At 46.7% G+C, this 17693-nt stretch overlaps 1 protein-coding gene across 1 annotated transcript in view; it reads left to right on the forward strand.

Annotated features, from left to right (window-relative positions):
* The window catches only part of LOC144175832 (nose resistant to fluoxetine protein 6-like), a 421837-nt gene that overhangs the window by 325791 nt on the left and 78353 nt on the right, over positions 1-17693 (forward strand). Inside the window, exon 9 of the mRNA XM_077704849.1 lies at positions 7469-7634. Coding sequence (XP_077560975.1) covers positions 7469-7634 — 166 coding nt within the window. The remainder of the gene's footprint in view (positions 1-7468; positions 7635-17693) is intronic.

A 17693-nucleotide genomic window follows, 5' to 3' on the forward strand; every position in this document is an offset into this window, starting at 1 on the left:
ATTTGATACAAGCCTTCGAAAATTACTGTGCTCCGGTGAAAGCTAACGGGCGAAAGCTGCAGCCATATGCTGCAGCTACGCCCATGGACAAATGCCGCAGCTGTATTAAAGAAACTACAGCTTATTAGGTCCGCGAAGTTAATCCTTGACACCAAAAGCATTGCCGTTAACTTGTTCGTTGCTGCAGAAACTCAGAAAGTAGGTGTACCGTGTCGAACGATGGTTAGCAAGTGGGTACCTGTCAAAACTGCCTTAGAAGATGACTTGTAACCCTTTTGCCGAAAAAGTTGCGACGCAGTTTTCAGTTTTTTCAGTGATATTGCTCTGTCTATTACGGTTTTTCGGTGAATGTAAAATATTTGTTTTGTTTGGTACCTCCTGGTGAGTTATGTGCATTCGTTATTGACAAAATGATAGCGACATTGTTGTCGAGAACGCCACAGTCAGCTTTGAAATTTTTATGGTGTGTTTGTTGGAAGTTTCTTCTTCTACGATGTTACCGTAAAAATATTTTGAGTGCTTTAACGACGTTTTTTCACCTCCAAACACAAGGCATATATATTGCCCCAGTTTTATGTCGCATTTTTTTTCCTTTTACTGACCTGGAGTTACAAACTCTTCTTGTTGAAAAGCGTATTGTGAGAAACATTTTAGATGAGCGGATGATTTGTCTATTTTATTTCACAGTGACACAACGACGTCCGCGAAATGGGTTTATATTGGTGCATTCACTTTTATATAAAATGGAAGGGACATATGAATTACCGCTGGACAACTCATTACAGTTCTTAGACATGAGCATTCATTTTCAGAAAGCCACACCTGCTGGTGTTTTTGAACCCGGGAGCAGAAAGCTTTGATGCCGCTCACACTCAAAACTTTTACGCAATCAATCGCAAGTTTATGCCTGGAATCCTTTGTGTTGAGTTCATAACACCACAAAATGGCTGCAGACTTTTCAAACATAGGTGACGAAGCTGCATCCAGCTTCTTTTTCGTGTTCGGTACTTTCATCAGTCGCCCGTACTATGCTCCAGAAATGAAGGGTGGTGGGATAAATGCAAGGGCAAATGTGTCGGAACCGACAAAAAATTGGGGCAGCTTCGCACTATTGGCGCAAAAACTGGGCAACCAGCGAAGCTGGTAGCCCAGCTGGTAGCCCTTCCTATCTTAACGTTGGTTCGGCTAAGTTTATGTGTTGTTATGGTAGGAGACTCGGCCGCGTTTTCGGTGTGGTCATGCTTCCAAGTCGGTCAAGTTTTCTGAGGAGTGTCTTCGTTAGCCCTCTTTGCTCCGTCAAAACTGCACCACTCGTGTCAACAAGCCATAGAAAGAAACACCCAGCGACGCGTTTCGAAAGCCGTGCTTGTTCCAGTTGCGACGCGCCTCCGACAGGTGGTCACACGAATCCTGGCCGGGCGCGGCGAGGCAAAACTACGGTAAAGCTGCAGTGCCCTGGGCGCAGGATAAAATCATTCGGGGAGGTTTTTTTGCTCACGCTCACCGGCCTAACCGCCGTACCACAAGCTTAAACAGCATCGCCGTTACAAGGCCTGAAGTGGTGCCTTATGTACATAACGTGTGCCACCCGATTGTGAAAAAAAGGCTCCGCGTTGCCATTGTATTTTTCAGGCCCAGAATGCTCGTGGCGCTATGCTAACGCATTTCTACTGCACAGAAGCGGGTTGTGAAGACAACAGTTGATGTACTTTGTGAGGTGCTGCCCTGTAGTGGCGCAGCATTTCACAAAGGGCTTTTTTTATGAAAGATGGCGCTTGCTTCTGGGAGAGTATACATTAGTCCTAAGGGTCGCTGGATAAATGATTCAGTACGGGGATACGAATTGGAATTAAAAAGACACTGAAGTAATTTTTCAAAATTCTGTTTTTGTTTCCATTGCATAGACGGGCTAAAATAAACACACTTTTCGTCGTTTATCCAGTCGATAAGGCAGTATTTATTTTATAAACCATGATATATTACAAAATTCAGTGCGACATTTGTGTCGGCCGCCAAAACTAACAGTACTGACTCGCATTCGAGATGTGGTGTAATTGCAGGTACTTTTCGGATTGGAATTTAAACCAGTTTCAATTTCGGATCAGTGAAACAATATGCTGGGCATCAGACGTTATTGTTGGCTTGGCATTCCCGATCACTCATAAATCGGCATACCGCACTTCTATCATGTTGTCGGCTGTAGCAGGGGTTAGATAAGCCTGCCAGCACGGCTGAGAACTGTAATGATCACTATTCGAGAAGTACGCAGTAGCGGAATACCTTCCGAGTCATCGGAGACGCTGAGATGCGAGGCGCTTTGCCCCACTTTTAGAGCTTACCTGGCTCGCCCCTGTTTCCTAAGAGGCGTGTTCGCGCCAGACCGCAAGCAGTCGGTGCTTATGTCAACACTACGCCAGCGAGAATTCAACAGCGCGTCAGCGTCAGTCTGCACGCATTCTGCAAACTCCCTCGTGGAGCTCTGAAGGTTGCAGTGGAAAATGGTGAATGCAGTATATCAACTGTTAGTCAAAAAAAAAACTACGAAAAAAACGAACACGTGCGCTATCGAGGATTCTAATCTCTAAAGTCCAATAGAATGCACGCAGGGCATTGGACCAGTCCGCCATTAGCACAGCTTTCGCGGAGAGGGGAATATAAATTCTATACTGGTTAGTCCCTTAATTTTTTATTTAGTTTCGGCATCCTCAGCAGCTTAGATGACTATTTCTTGATTACTTTTGTGCAGCATGGACATCGAAATTCTTCGAAATATCTCCGCCATAGCAACTGCATCCTGTGGGCAGAAAAGTGATCGCAAATGTGTAGTCGTGCTGCTGCCCGTTGCGTGAGCTCACCCGTCGTAAAACGTGCTTCCCGTACCTTGGTGTTACCCTTTACAATAAAATTTTCGCTGGATTTTGATCCTTTGGTACCTATATTAATTTCGCTGCAAACTTTAGCAGATGCGCCTAATTTCAGACGTGCAGTAAAAAAGTCAGTAAACTGGCCCTGGTGTCATCTATGACTTCGTATTTCTATATAAATTTCCATTACAAGTTCGTCGCATTTATGTTTAATATCCGTCGTCGTGCTCGCGCGAGTAACAAGCATCCAAAACCGCCTCCGATTCAGCTTTTGAAACAGGGGGGAGTATAGATAAAATACCCCATGAGGAAGAGCTAGTAAAGCATGAAGCAGCCGCAGTGCCCGAACTTTGTTCGCATGTATTTTTGCGCAGTATACAAAAATGTATTTCGGCTGCAACATTATACCCGTGCTGTCAACAAGTGTTGACGCTAGGAGTCCCGGGGCTGTAAAATATTGATCAATGCCTTGTTGTTTTTGACAAGGGCCGTTTTAACTTAGTCTTTTATAAACATGCTGTTTTGTACAAAACGTGGAATGCATAGTTAAATGGTGCTGTGCTGCAGGTGTTGTGAAATTAGTTCATTCTGAAACTCAAATTTTCTGAACGTCGCCCGCATCCAGAAGGCTAGGTAAAGTAGACATGGGTGGCGCTGGCTAACACCCAAAACGTAGCAGGATTGCACGTAAAAAATCTATCTGCTGCAACAATAGAGCAGAGGAGAATTCGCACCCAATGCTTGAGAAACCTTCAGGGGAAAATCTGAAAATGGGAAATTTCTGAACCTACAAATGGGGATTTTTTCCCCCAGTGCGGAACATCCCTCCTCTCGACATTAATTTGACTTAGATTTTTGTAGTGGCGAACTAGTCAGTGAAGCGCCGCATTTGCGCCTATTTGAACTTCATAGCCTTTACTAAGCTTGACACAGTATGCAAACTCACCTACTCAAGGTTTATTCTTCCAGGCGAAAATCGTGTTTTGGCTAAGTTCGAACTGAGCGAACAAATTGCGATGTCACGCCGGCAGCCGTCCGGCCACGGCCGCCCGACAGACTCTGGCGCAGAATCAGCCCGCCGTTCAGTAGCGCAGTCAAGCCGAGCCGTCTCGATTGAGCGTCACACGAAATGACTTAGGAAATCGACAAGGGGAATTAAAAAAGGGGCGCCCCACTTTAGAAGTGATTTGTGTACTAAATAAAGCTGTGTAAATGCACCGACAATGTTGAAACATGGCCTAGGGACTCCAAACTACAACTTGCGCACGTAATGCCGCAATGTCAACAAATCACTTCAGTGTCCCTCGAAGAAATGGAGGGAGTCTGTATTTCACTGCTCACTCGGGGTCTCGGAGTTGGCATGTCCGGTTTTACGAGGTCAGGATATTGGGTAGAAGGCATGACACAAATGCATGTGAATTGCTGGAGGCATACCAGGAAAAAACTTTGGTGAAAGTTGCATCAGTCACATGTCGGTAGCGCCCTTGACCTCATGGTGTGAATTAACAGCGAAGCTGTAGAAGCTTGAGTTCTGTCTATGCCTGCTGTCGCTCAAGACACTGCACAGTAAAGTGGGCATGAGAAAAATGCTAAGCCAAGAAGCGTGAGGGAAAATGGTGAGGAGGCAAGGAGCTGACAAGCACGTGCGGTGAGTGCGTGCCTCAAGAAAAAAAACGCTTCCCGTGGTCCCAATCGAACCTGGGTCTCTCACGTTACGAAACCACCGTCTAATCGATTACGCTATCACCGCATTTGAAATGGTCAGCATTTCCTTGGGCTTCGCAGCGCACCCGCTGGGTTCGGACTTTCGCTTCGGACTCTGGCACTTTGGATTTTGGACTTTAAAAGGGTGGAACTGTGCATTTCAATTCAGTCAGAGCGCATGAGGAAAGCATCGCTTTTCCGCCATCGTTCTTTTCGGAAAGGGGCTTTGTGTTTAGCGGGGGCGCCATTTAATCTTGAGTTCCATTCGTGCCTGGTGTCCCTCAAAACATGGCGCTGCAATGTGTAGAGGAGGAAAACGCTGGCCCAAGAAGTTTGGTGGTGATTGTTCAGGAGGCAAGGAGCCGACGAGCAAATGTGGGGAGTACGCGCCGTGGTGCAAATGTTCTGATGGGGAGGCACGCTTCGGGGATTGGCTGCGCCTAGTGATCACGTCAGCTCTGACGTGCAGGTGTTAGCCTAGTTGGGAAAGACGGCGAACGCTCGCCAGCATCAGTGTCCGATCTACAGATAAGATGGGCACAACTGGGACAAGCCGTGTTACAGCTGCTGAACAACACTAGACCCGCTGTCTTCATACTTTGCATCTCATTTGCAAAGATCGCGGAATTTTTTTAACATTTCCTTAAGATATCTTCTGTCAGCTTCCCATGTTACGGAACATGGCGCTCATGCTCGGCTCTTCTTATACAGGCGAAAGTATGGCTCCGAAATGAAATTAGTTGCATTACGCTGGTACCGTCTATCTCTCCTAGGTTTTAGGTGTTCTGCGCCAACTTTTTTTGGCAAAAGTAAGGCACAACTAGCTAAACACTAAGTATTCTTCAAGCTATTACTTCTTTTCGGTGGCCATGGCATAAATAAAACTATTGAGCAACTAGTTTAGATAATTCATTCTCACATTCATGCCTGCCGTCGGAACTAACGATGTATGTGACGGCCGGCACCAATAGCAGTTCATGATTACCTTGGGACTCAAATACAACATTTTATGTGTAATTTGATGCTGTGGCAGCTATTAAAAGACTTTTTAATACTTGATTGGATACAACTGAAATATTTCTTGTCGACACCGAATATATTTCCTGGGGGAAGTAACTTCAGCACAGAAAAATGCCTAGCTGTGGACAATGCGGCAACGAAAATAATAGGGATAGATTTTCAGTTACTAAGGTTGGTGTAGCAGTAATATATGACTAGGATAGTTTGTAACCACTGAATGTAAAATGGGACATGCATATTACGGACTTTTAGAAAAGTTACTGATTGTAAAAGTGCCAAAACACGAAGAGTTGTTTTTGTGAAGGGGGCGAAAACACAGGGCTGGGTTTCATAGGCTCCAGCGAGCTACCCGGTGCGCTAAACCCTAAACGCTGATAGGGTTTCCTAAAAGTATAAATCAGTAACTTCTTCCAAAACCGCTATTTATTAGGCTGAAAGCACAACTACTACCGAGAAAACACCTGCAGTTATAAAAAAACAAGAAATACCGCTATTGGAATATTCTTCCTAGTGGGAATTCAGGGGCGCCCTATTTCTCAGAAAACTTCACATAACCGGAACCGTACAGAGCTAAGCCTCGCATGTTGTGCAAGTTATCTTGAACCGCTTGTCCTTCTCGCTGCAGAACAATCTCGGCAACGCTCCTGTGGCGTTGAGGCCTCTGGGAAATGGGGTGTGGCTTATGCAAACCCATCTTGATCATCATACCAAGAAAGACACGCACCTGCTCCTCAAAGATCGTGTTAGTGCATCAAAAATGAGCGCGTGCAATTAGCGGGAACTTTCGCTGAAACTAGGGGCTCTAAACAAAGCCTCAAGATACTTAAGCTCCAGCTGTCATCATTACTTTGATGTTCCTCAACTCTAGCGTTCCTGAAATTGGCATGAGCTGACGCTAGCTGCAGTGCTATCGCCTTCAGCTGCTCTTGAATTTGGAAATACTGCTGATGCATCTACAATATCATCTTCCTCAAAATCCGTCAAGTGGTATACGTTGTCATGAAGGGAATAAAAATGTTCTAAAGCCGGTTCAGCCTTCACACGCCGGGTCCTCCAAACAAAGGTATACTAATAAGCTATTTAAATGCACTGAAATCCCGTAGGTAAATGCGTTTCTATGTTGTAGATTTGATTAGAGCCTTATTTACATTATATAAAACGAAGAAGCGGGCTCTAAAAAACCATTGCACGTTGGCAAAGACAGCAACGTATCAATCAACAGTAGTTACCCATTTTCCAGCAGTGGATTGCTTAGTTATTCATATCTTGTAGCCCCCGTTGTGATAAGCTCGCAAGTTCCGACAGAAAGAGAAATGCTCCATAGGTTCACAAAAACGGCTGCAGCACCTAGAAGAGCGGCCAAAAAACATTTTTCCTCTAGTGTTGGTAAAGCACCGCCCTGAATGGCTCCACAATACCGTGAAAAAATATGCAACTCTTGGGGCCATTAAGGCAATAGCATAAATGGTATTTAGCTTCCCTGCAGGGGTTTATGGGTTAAAAAAGGGGGGAAACAAGGGTTACGCGGTAAAGTATATGACGATGAGGTTCAGATGATTATAGCGTTATGTGCAAATCATGAATGCGTATTTATTACCCGGTTGCAATACAAAAATAGAACACCCTTACTCCGCGTTAGCGCACCGTAGCTGCCAAGCCATGCACAAAATGTGAGCACTGCGTTGAATGCCTTGTGCTACGCTTCATATCCAGCCAGAAACCTCTAGGTGACAGTCCAAATGAGCCAACGATGCGGCTATGTTTTCACGCGAAAATTCGCTTAGCATGAATGGTTGCAGAACAAGTGCTGAATGGTCTTCACAGTGGGATACGGTTTCAAATGTGGACGACTGTTGTTCTTGTTTTGTTACCTTTGGCAGGCTGCTGCTGCCCGTGGTGGTCGTGGCGTGCGGCTTCTCGCTGCTGCCGCTTTTTGTCCAGGGTCCGACTACCACCGCAGTGTACGACAAATTTTACGAGCTGGTTGACAACCACTGGTGGGCCTTCCTGTTCAACCTGCGCAACTTCTACCGGAATCTTGCTCTCGTACGTACCTACCCACATCAGCTCGACGAACAAAAGATGACTGCTCTTAGTCCCAGCAACGCCGACGGATTGCGTTGGCAAGATTCAGTGCCTTACAATATACAACGAGGTGAAAGACCCAACAGTGATTCTGCTATTTCGGTGGATCTTTCTTCTCCTTGGCTATTCAGGCTGGATTCGATCTTCTGCCGAGGTGAATCATTCGTCTCGTTGGATAATCGGGACCAATTTTAGCTTCCGTCTCCTTGGATTTCCCGTCTCGGTAGGTGGATATTCAGGCTCGATTGATCTGCCATATCGGCGGATCTTTCGTCTATTTGGATGTGCAGGCTCTTCGAATCATATAAAATTCCACACCACTCTATAACCACATTCAATGCCTAATTCAGCAAAATAGTAGCGAGATCTTCTGCTTTTCCACATGCAAATATATAAGTCCGTTTTTTTAATTCTAATTTAAAAGAGACTATACATCCGGCATTTTTATTATTTTCGTCAAAAACTCTCCACGACATCAGGAACGCCATTATCTAAAAGAAGCTTCACGAAGATATAACTACTAGCTCACGAGAAATACGACATTACTCTCGTATCGACTGTAGAACGCCAACAACGGACATTTGTTTGGGATGCGCTGAGTTTTTCTTTATGCCTTAATGCACGTGTGTTCGGTCATGCATGCGCGATTAGTTAATTTTCACTTAACAAGAACGCACCGACAGCATATCTAAAAAGAGTATGTTCTTAAGAACGCACGTTAATTTCTTATTGTCGCATGCACAGGTGAAACTTACACAAGCTCAACTCAAAACTGGGAACATTTACTTGCTCAAAATTACACTTTGCCGTTTTCACTTGTTTGAGTTGGCTTCCGTGGAGAGCGCACGGCGCATTTATTCCATCCATCTGGTTTGACAATTCCTACTGGGAGTACGCTAGGAGAGTTTATGCTATCCTAATGGTTTCATCGTTCCTCTCTGCGAGCCCTAATGTTTATAAATATCAGAAACTGTTCCATTTCACTGTGCCGCCATAATTTCTACCATTCGAACGTCTGTGCGGAAGTAATTGGATAAAGCACGAAAGTCTGAGTTTGGTTGTTTATTGATTGTTGAGTTATTTTAAGGAACTGAGTATGGTAAATGAGGTGGAGATATTGACCTAAAAGGTGATGGTGCGTCACTTCACGCACTCTTCGACAAAAACGTTGTTCTTGGGCCTCAATTTACAGCCACCGACGAAAAAAGTGCATTTTTAGCAATCCGTAAGTCTGAAGCTAATAGAAATCATCTCGACGAATAGAAATTAATGTCGTCGGCCTACTCAGTAACAAAACGTTCAATGTTTAAAGAAAACACCTGGCTTCTATTTAGCAAACTTTTTTTGCGTGTGCAACGTTCACGAAACTTGTCATGCGCTGCATTTCTCACCCAACAGTTCAATGAGTGGCCCAAAATGGGGAAAGTCTGAGATTGGTTTTACGCTTATGCGAGAAGGTCACAAAAGTATAGCGGCACTATGCCCTTCCATACATTGATATTATTATACCCCGCGATGTCCGAGTGCGAAACTATGTAGATGATCTAATATGAATAACTAGCGTTGAGTTATTTCTTACTTGTCATGTCTATTAGTTCACCATGGAGTTGTAAATAGTGGGGATCACACGCATGCTGTCAATACAAGGGCTCTCATTAGAGGTGCATGGACATGGTGAACGGGTAGAATTTGTAGTTTATATAGCTATCCCGAAGCATATTGCACAAGATAGGGGGCACAAATTTCTGCTTACCCATAAGAAGTGTTATCTCAGTCGGTGTGAGAGATAACCATCCGTCACAGCTTTACATTAAAGAGCATGAGCTCCTAGATTGCTTTGCTTGTCATTACAGAAAGTCAAACGTCGCCTGTATAAAGATTGCCTAACGCGTGAGCGAAAAATGGCCAAACAGCCACTCTCCTGTTGCTCTCTCCTACCCTTCCCCGCTCCGTACCCTTCCAGCGTGCTTTCGTGTCCGCCAGCCAGTGCCGCTTCTCGGAAACTATGCGAAATAGTAGAAAGTTTGCTTAGCGTTCCCGAGGCGGCGCTCCTACGCCTTCTTGTTTTTCACCATGCCTGTCTGTCTTGGTCTGTCACTGATAAAATTTCCTTTGTCACGAAGCAAAATCCCTTGCGCTGCCGGAGGCTGATGCCGGTTTTGCGCGCTTATCTACTCGGATCACAGGCCCTGAAATTTTCTGAGTGGGGCATCCCACCTCTGTCCCCTCCGCATTTAGGTATTGTTTTGACCCCGCTGTTCGCACCCTGCATCGGTACGCACTTCTAAAATTGAGGACTGTACTGTAGAAGCGCCCGGACAGCGTGGCGGGATCCCAGTAGCTTATCCTTTTGTTTCCTATTTACAAGCACGTGATAATATTGGAAAGTAATCGTAGAAGTGAGCGCCTGAACAAAAAAACGTGCACGCAATTTTTTCTTCTCTAAATACTCCAGAAAGAAAAATATCAGTAAAATAATGGCTACCCCATCCGAAAATATCGTTTTTCCGTTAGCTATATGTCTACCCGACAATCAGTAGGTTCTTACACTATTTCAGTCCGCCTCCGTCTTTATCTTTGGAAAAATGCAACACGTATGAAGCGAGCGACACGTTGAACGAGATCCCCAGTGCACCACAGAACTAGCGCCCCGTCGCGGCTAAGTTGTAAGCGAAACGGCCCTTGAAGCCCAACAGGCTAGCTGACAGACACACGTCGTGGAAGTGGGTGCAGCGCTCGCGACTCGCGCCCAGTGACGTAAGGCGACATGTCCGCCGGCACGCGCCACATAGCGGATCAGTGCCGGAAGTAAGCGTCCCTACCCTTCCCATCGATAAGCGCGCGACGCGTCAGGCAATGTTAATACAGGCGGCGTTGGCAAGTCCCAACAGATGGCGCGCGCAATTCAAATAAAAATGTGGGAGAGGGGGAACTTCATTGGAAAATGCACTTAAGAGGCCGTGCTGGAAGCCGGGAGGTATGGGTCAGACGGTGACAGTGGTGTCTCGGTTCACGAAGGAGATTTAGATTCCTGCATCCGAGCTGTCAAGTGCCACCTCTCACTGCTCGTCCCAACTTATGGAGGGGAGGAGATAATTTGGACATTCTCACATTCATTGTGACATGGTGGCTAGAGCACCGCACGAAGGGCAGTTGGGGGAGCGAAATACATATGATTGTGGTTCTGGTTCTGCACGAGACGGAAAGGTGCCGGATTGTAAGAGCCGCGACGTGTGTTCCTGAGCGTTATTACGGCAGACATGAGAGATACGAAACACGCGGTGGGAGACAGTACTGTGTCATCAATTCGTGATAGCTGCACAGGGTATCTTGAGCCGACCGGGCACCGTGTGAGGACACAATGCTGGGGACAGCCCGGATAGTGAGTTCTCGACCAGTAGTGGGGGCCGCCTTGTTACCCTCCCATTCGTGTCGCCCGGGGTACGACCAGCTCGATCGGGGTGGTGGGTATATTTTTGGAGAACATTTCGAGGGCCTGCGGGTTTATTAGTCTCTGAGAGAAATTTTGAATGGCCGTCTTTGAATCAGGGCACAAGATGGCGGAGGCCAGCCGTTGTGTTAAGAGTAGTGCAATCATCTTCTATACCGCGTTAGGAGGACACCTGGTATGGACGAAGAGGAGGAAATTTGTTAGGCTGAGTATGCTGAGTATGCTGAGTATTTGTTAGGCTGAGTATGCGTTATGATGTCGATAGTCCGCCGCGTTGAGATAGAGTATATCTGGTGTTCATATCCAGAAATCTGTGACAGGAAGCTTCTAGTTCTGCTGGTTGGCACCACGTGGCGTCTCAAACTTCAAGATTTCAAACTTCCCGCGGTGACGTATTCGGTGATGCGGGAAATGAAAGTTATAAGAAAAAGACTTCACGTTTTTAGTAGGCCTTTATCGCCGATCGCCTTTCTATGCGTGCTACTTTACCTGCACCTCCTCTTAAGCACACCGTCACGCCAGCACTGCTGGTGCTTTTGATAGCGACCAAGGCGACGTCGCTACCAAAGTGAAGTCGCTTTTCGCACCATCGGACGCCGTTTGTTGAGCTCTGCGGGAAAGAAATGCGACGGTAAATAAAGGAGGAGCGGATTGAGGAGCAGCGTTATCCTTTTTATTTTTGTCTCTGGGGGCTATGATAGCTGCAATAGTCCGTCTTGCTCATGCGAACGGCCAGCGTGGGTTTCGGCGGAATATGATTTCTCTTAAGAGAATTAAAGGGACACTGAAGTGAATTTGTCAACCTCCCGTTTTGGCTTGCACTGGATAGACTGTCTCAAATTAGCACACTTTTCATCGTTTACCCGGTTGACAAGCCGGTAATTATTTTACAAAGCGCGGAAGAACAAGGACTACCATGCGCGGTTTGCGGCGGCCGTACCAAATACCGTAATTACCCGATTCTAACGCGCACCTTTTTTCCGGAAAAAACGGCCGGAAAATCGCATGCACGTTAGGATCGGATACGAAACCGAAACTGCCGGAACAGCGGAAATTTCGTCCCACCCATCGCCATCGCCATCTCAAGATGGCGCCAAAGCCTTTAGCAACAAGTTTTCAAACGCAGAAAGCACATGCGCCTAGGCTTTTCTATCGGCGTTCACACAAATCGTCAAATTGTTCCACTTGCGCGCTTGATAACAGCGATGGCAGCAGCGGCTCACACAAGTTCTAAACGAGTGGTTGGCTGAAGCGTGCGCCTCTGGAGAAGCTTGCGGGATTGGCGTGCGAGGCGTGGGCCACGATCCCATCGACCATGGTTGAACGTTCGTTCAGAAGTGTGGCATCGCTACGCTCTTGACGGCACTGAGGACGAGATAATGTGGTCAGCGGAAAGCGACGAGGAGTGAGATGAATGAGGTTACTTCGGGAAATAAATCGCCCATTTCTCGCCCATTCGTTTGTCTGGGTCACAAAGTTTCGTGCGCGTTACAATTGGAGGTGCAAGTTTTTTCGTTTTTTTGCCAGGAAAATCGGGTGCGCGTCACAATCGGGGGCGCCTTAGAATCGGGTAAGTACGGTAAAGGCTGCGACGTCGGGAGGAGACGAACCGTGATTGGACGATGTCCAAGGTTAGCATTCAAACAAGTTTCGGTTTCGGTTCTGAAAACAACAAGCTTGACATCCGACGGCATCGTTGGGTGGGCATTCTCTTTATCTCCGTAATCGTTGTACCGCGCTTCTTCCATGTTATCGGCTGTAAAATGCATAAGATAAGCCTCCCAGGATGGCTTGGAATCGTAGCAATCACTAGCCAAAGCCTACGCAGTGAATGAACGCCCTCCGCGTCCTCGCAGACGCTCAAATGCCATGCGCTTTTCCCCAATATTTGGAGCTTGCCTCACTCATGCCTGTATCGTAAAAAGCGTCTTCGCACCAGGCCAAGGGTCTGTTGATTCTGGCCTGTGCCCACTGCCCGCAAGCAGTCGGTGCTTATGGCGTCAGCCAACAGCACGCCAACGAGAACTCGCTAGAGCGCCAGTGTCAGCCTGCGCGTGTTATGTGAACTAGTTCGTGGAGCAGTGAAGGTTACGGCCCCGAAAAAGCGAACTCAGCATAGAAAACATAGGCCGAAAACGAGAAAGTCAACTTATAAAAAAGAAAGCAAGTACCCCCAGGGATTCGCTCATGACTTGCAAAAGAGCTGTGATAACGTACCTACCGCTCCTGACCACCCGGCCACAAAACGAGCGCTGATGGCCTAGGAAATAAAAGGTATATAATGTATAACCAGTTTACACTTTTAATTAATTGTAGAATTTCAAGCAGCTTAGGTGACTATTTGTTGTATTGCGTTCGTGCAGTAAGCGTCCCCCAAGTGTCCACAATATCTAAAGTCTAGCAATTGCATTTCTTAGACGGAAAAGCGTTCGCAGACGCGTACTCGTGCTGCTGACCGCTGTGCTTGTTCGCCCAGCGCAAAAAAGTGCTTCATGCACCCTAGTTTTACGCTGTACGGTAAAAGTATCACTTGATTTTATTTCCTTAGTACTTAAATTTATTCGCTGACCCTTCTCCCGTCTTCAAGTGGCCTTATATTATACTACTGACGTACCAGTCAGCGAAGCGGTGCACCGCTTGTGTGAAGCGACCTTGACTTGGCGCTAGATACAGTGTACAAAGTAACAAACTAAAGAAAGGCACATTCTTCCATTCAAAAACGTGTACTGGCTTTAAGCTGAGCGAACGAATTGCGATGACCCGTCGGCGGCTGACAGACAAAACGCTGGGCCGACCGCCGGCGAGCCGTGCAGTAGCTCGGCCAGTTGCCAGCTCATCTCCTCCTGATGTCACACGAAAACGCCACAGAGAATGGGCGAGGGTGCAGAGAGGAGGACAGCATTTTCGAATTGATTTTTCTACTAAATGAGTTGCGTAAACGCGCTGCGAGTGGTCGAAACAGGGCCTAGGGACTCCGGACTACAATTCGCGATCGTAATCCCCCGATGTTTACAAATCACTTCAGTGTCCTTACCGGCGACCTACCGAATTTTATCGCCGGCCCGTTCATTTATCGAACTCGTGTTTGCTGATATCGGCAACCCATACGATTGTGTTAAAGCTGTTTTACAGTGCTTTCCGCTAACCACCAACATGAGGGTTTGGGGTAGATTACGTGTTTTCACAGATTACTCAATATGTGTTCACCCAGTTGAAATGCCCAATTGGCTTTTGATTACAAAGAACTACTTGAGGATTAGTGTTCTAATAAACCCGCAAACGAGCGAGTGCGATCTTGGAATTCACACTCCCACGAAAGTGAACACGTGTAAGATGAGACATCATTGCCCAGCACAAAAGGGCTGGACCTACAGTTTTTAAACTTTGGGAGTACATTCTTATTATTGTGCAGGATCTTAATAAAGGTCCACCTTTAATTACGCTCTTACAAAAAAAGTCCGCGTGCACTTAAAGTGACCCAGAAACACGTTTCAAAGGTTGCAATCAAATGCATTGTGCTGGCAGAACGGATTATGGGGAGCATTTGAGCCAAGCTTGAGCCCCATACGTTCTACGTATAATTTGTAAGCAATTTTTAAACATAGCCTTTCTCAGCCGATGAGGCTGACTCCGCAGTCCGCGCTGGCTACGTCATTTGAACGCCCTTCGCTCTTCGTTTTCTAAAGACGTCAAGCCACACGCGACGTCACGATGGTGCGTTTTCGGTCTCCATTCGTGTGCGGTCTCTCTTAGCGACCGCCGCTTGCCCCCGCGCCGTCTCCGATTCAGCAGCGAAGTTCCGAAACGAGCGCTCCGCGTCTGCTGGACAGACATGAATTACCCGTGCTGCGTCGTTGGTTGCAGCACTGGCGTAATATAAAGTGACTGGCGCAAGATGAAAACGAGGCACGCTCTGCCGAAAGATCATCGGGTTGCCACTCATCGGACTCTCGGAGTCGACGGTGCCAAGATTTTTTCGTGCTTGTGGCAGGCACTTCTATCTTTTAGAATGTCTGCAATATAATAGCCTCTTAAAGGTCATAATCGCTTGATGGCGAGGTTCCGCCGATAGTTTGGACACTTAAATCAATTCGGTAAACATATTTTTGGCCACGTTATACGCGCATTTGCAACGTAAACAAACCGTCCTCGTCTCAAGACTAACCGGCAAAGCCGGCGGAGCAAAAGACAAAAAAAATTACACTATCTTCCCACGTGGGAACCATGAGCGGATGCAAAGCCGTGGAGGAGTAGCGTGTTGATTGGTTGTTAGAGTAAATACACGTGTAGTAGCGTATTAAATGTTTTCTTTATTTATCGTGTAGTCGGGAACGTTTTGCGGCTTCTCGTTCTCGATGCGAGGAATCCGCGGTTCGACGATGGTGTTTCGAAGCGTTGTCACGTTGCCGAACGCCATCTGGATCAGCTACTCGCCGCTGGCGTTTCAAAGCGGCTTCTCATTCTCGAAGCGAGGAAACCGCTGCTCGACGCTGCCGTTTACGTTCGACATCGCGAGCTCTCCTCTGCGCAGCCTTGTCTTCGGAGGTGCTCGTGGTTCTGGCAGTGTGCTGGCTGGCGCTAGTTGAAGGTGTGCCAGCCAGTTCGCTCACGGAATCGTTGGCGTCCATTTCCAGTCATCGGACGGCGCAGTACCGGAGAAGCAACTGAGCGGAGCGCGGACCGGGTTTATTTGCAGAGCAGAGGGAGCGGAGAGGAGGAGCAGCGCGCATGCGCGTGAATGGACAGCTAGACGTTACACATACTGTACATCAGTATGTACATACTGGTCGACCACATAACGTTCATGAGTCTAGACCGGACCGGACGTTCAGTATCAATAGGCGTCATACAAATAATCCGCAGTCCTCCATTCCACTTACTGCTGAGCGCAACGCCTTACTGTATCTTTTACTAAAAAATCCCAGTTTCACTAAATTTCACACTTTATAAATGTGACATTCTCGAATCACTTGCTGCCTTCCGCCCGTGGAGTAGACTACAACTGCAGAGCGGTGGAGGGCTTTACTAGAAACGACGGCGCGAAAGAGTGATAGAGGTGGTTGCCGATGCTGCGTGGATCGAAATATTGTCCCGAGTGCTGGGACGACGCAGGGTTATCAAAATGTGGAGTTGATTATCCGACAACAATCGTTACCCGCATTAATCGTACGGCCGCATTGTGTGTGCGGTGACGGAGGGATTGGACCCTGAGATATTTCGGGGCTAAAACCCAAACTTCTTTTTTTGTTTAGTGAACAACGACTTTGCTGAAATTGACTAACGCCGCGCGTTTCAAAATGCTAATGTACGACAGCTTAGATTGACGTAGAACTGAGTCCTGCAGGTGAACGAATCACGGAATATACAAAACACTAATGTCAGTTTTGTGTACTTAAGTTTGACAAAACGTTGTCAAACTCATTGCGGTCCGCTTTATTCTAATGAGCAGAGCGTTTCTTAAATACATTCGTAGACCTTCCTTATTGTTGTACATTTCTTCTCGGTGACTTTACCTCTCGGTGGATATTTAGGCACTATTCGATCCTCTGTTTCATTGGATCTTAGGCCATGTCATTAGATCTTTGGCCACAAACGTGCTGGCAACACGTCAAGGGCCGATCTCGCTATCTTTTGTGAGTGCGTGGCTGGAGGGAGACACTATAATAAAGCTGACGGAATGGAGCCAGGTAAAACGTTTTTTATCAGTGGCGAGACGGGGGTACACCAAAAATACTGCGGATAACCTGCAAGTCACGCCATTGTGGCTGTTTCTGTCCCTACTTAAGTGAACAACCTTGTGCATCATCTAAGCAGGCGACTCTTAAATGGTTCTGCTGGGCTATACATAGTTTTGTTCATCGCGACCTATTCGTTTTGCATCACCATCATATTTACACTTATGTTATTTTATAAAGATCGATAGGCCCATATGTGCCTATTTCCTGATGGCGTCTGTCTACCAGGAAGGCAGAAAACACTAAAATAAACAATTCTGACACGCATATTAGTTAAACGGCAGTTAGAAGCTCTTCAGCAAAAGTGACAGTTCGGTCGCCGACGTCTATCGATCGAAGCGATGTTAAGAAGAAGCGACGAATGGCTCGCTCGTTGGCCAACGGCACATAGCCGACGACGGTCTACTCCAAGCAAACTCAAAATGTACCATACCTACACTTTATTTACATTACGTATTTAAAACTTCAACGGTTCATGATCGGTACAAGAGGTCGGGCAAGGCCCGCATACAGCGGGGCTCGCCGATCTCCACCCCCTGTCTCTCTTCAATCCTCCTCAATCTATCCTAAAACAACAAACTCCTCGGTTTTACTAACAAAACCGCGACCACAAAAGGAACGTCACAACTTGAGAGTGAGGATGGCTCATTGATTACCCCATACTAGGCCACTGATTGGCCATCGTGACAAAACAAAACTAGGTGCGTTCAAGATAGTCACGTGACCCAAAACCCAAAGGTATTCCGCAAAACAAAAATATACCAGCTATGAAAACCAATCAAACAAAACAGACCTAATGACGGGCATCGGCTCTCGGGCGGCACGTCTCACAGT

The sequence above is a fragment of the Haemaphysalis longicornis genome, unplaced genomic scaffold (genome assembly GCF_048455015.1).
Source record: "Haemaphysalis longicornis isolate Haplotype H1 unplaced genomic scaffold, Haemaphysalis longicornis Haplotype H1 scaffold_1, whole genome shotgun sequence".
NCBI lineage: Eukaryota > Metazoa > Arthropoda > Arachnida > Ixodida > Ixodidae > Haemaphysalis > Haemaphysalis longicornis.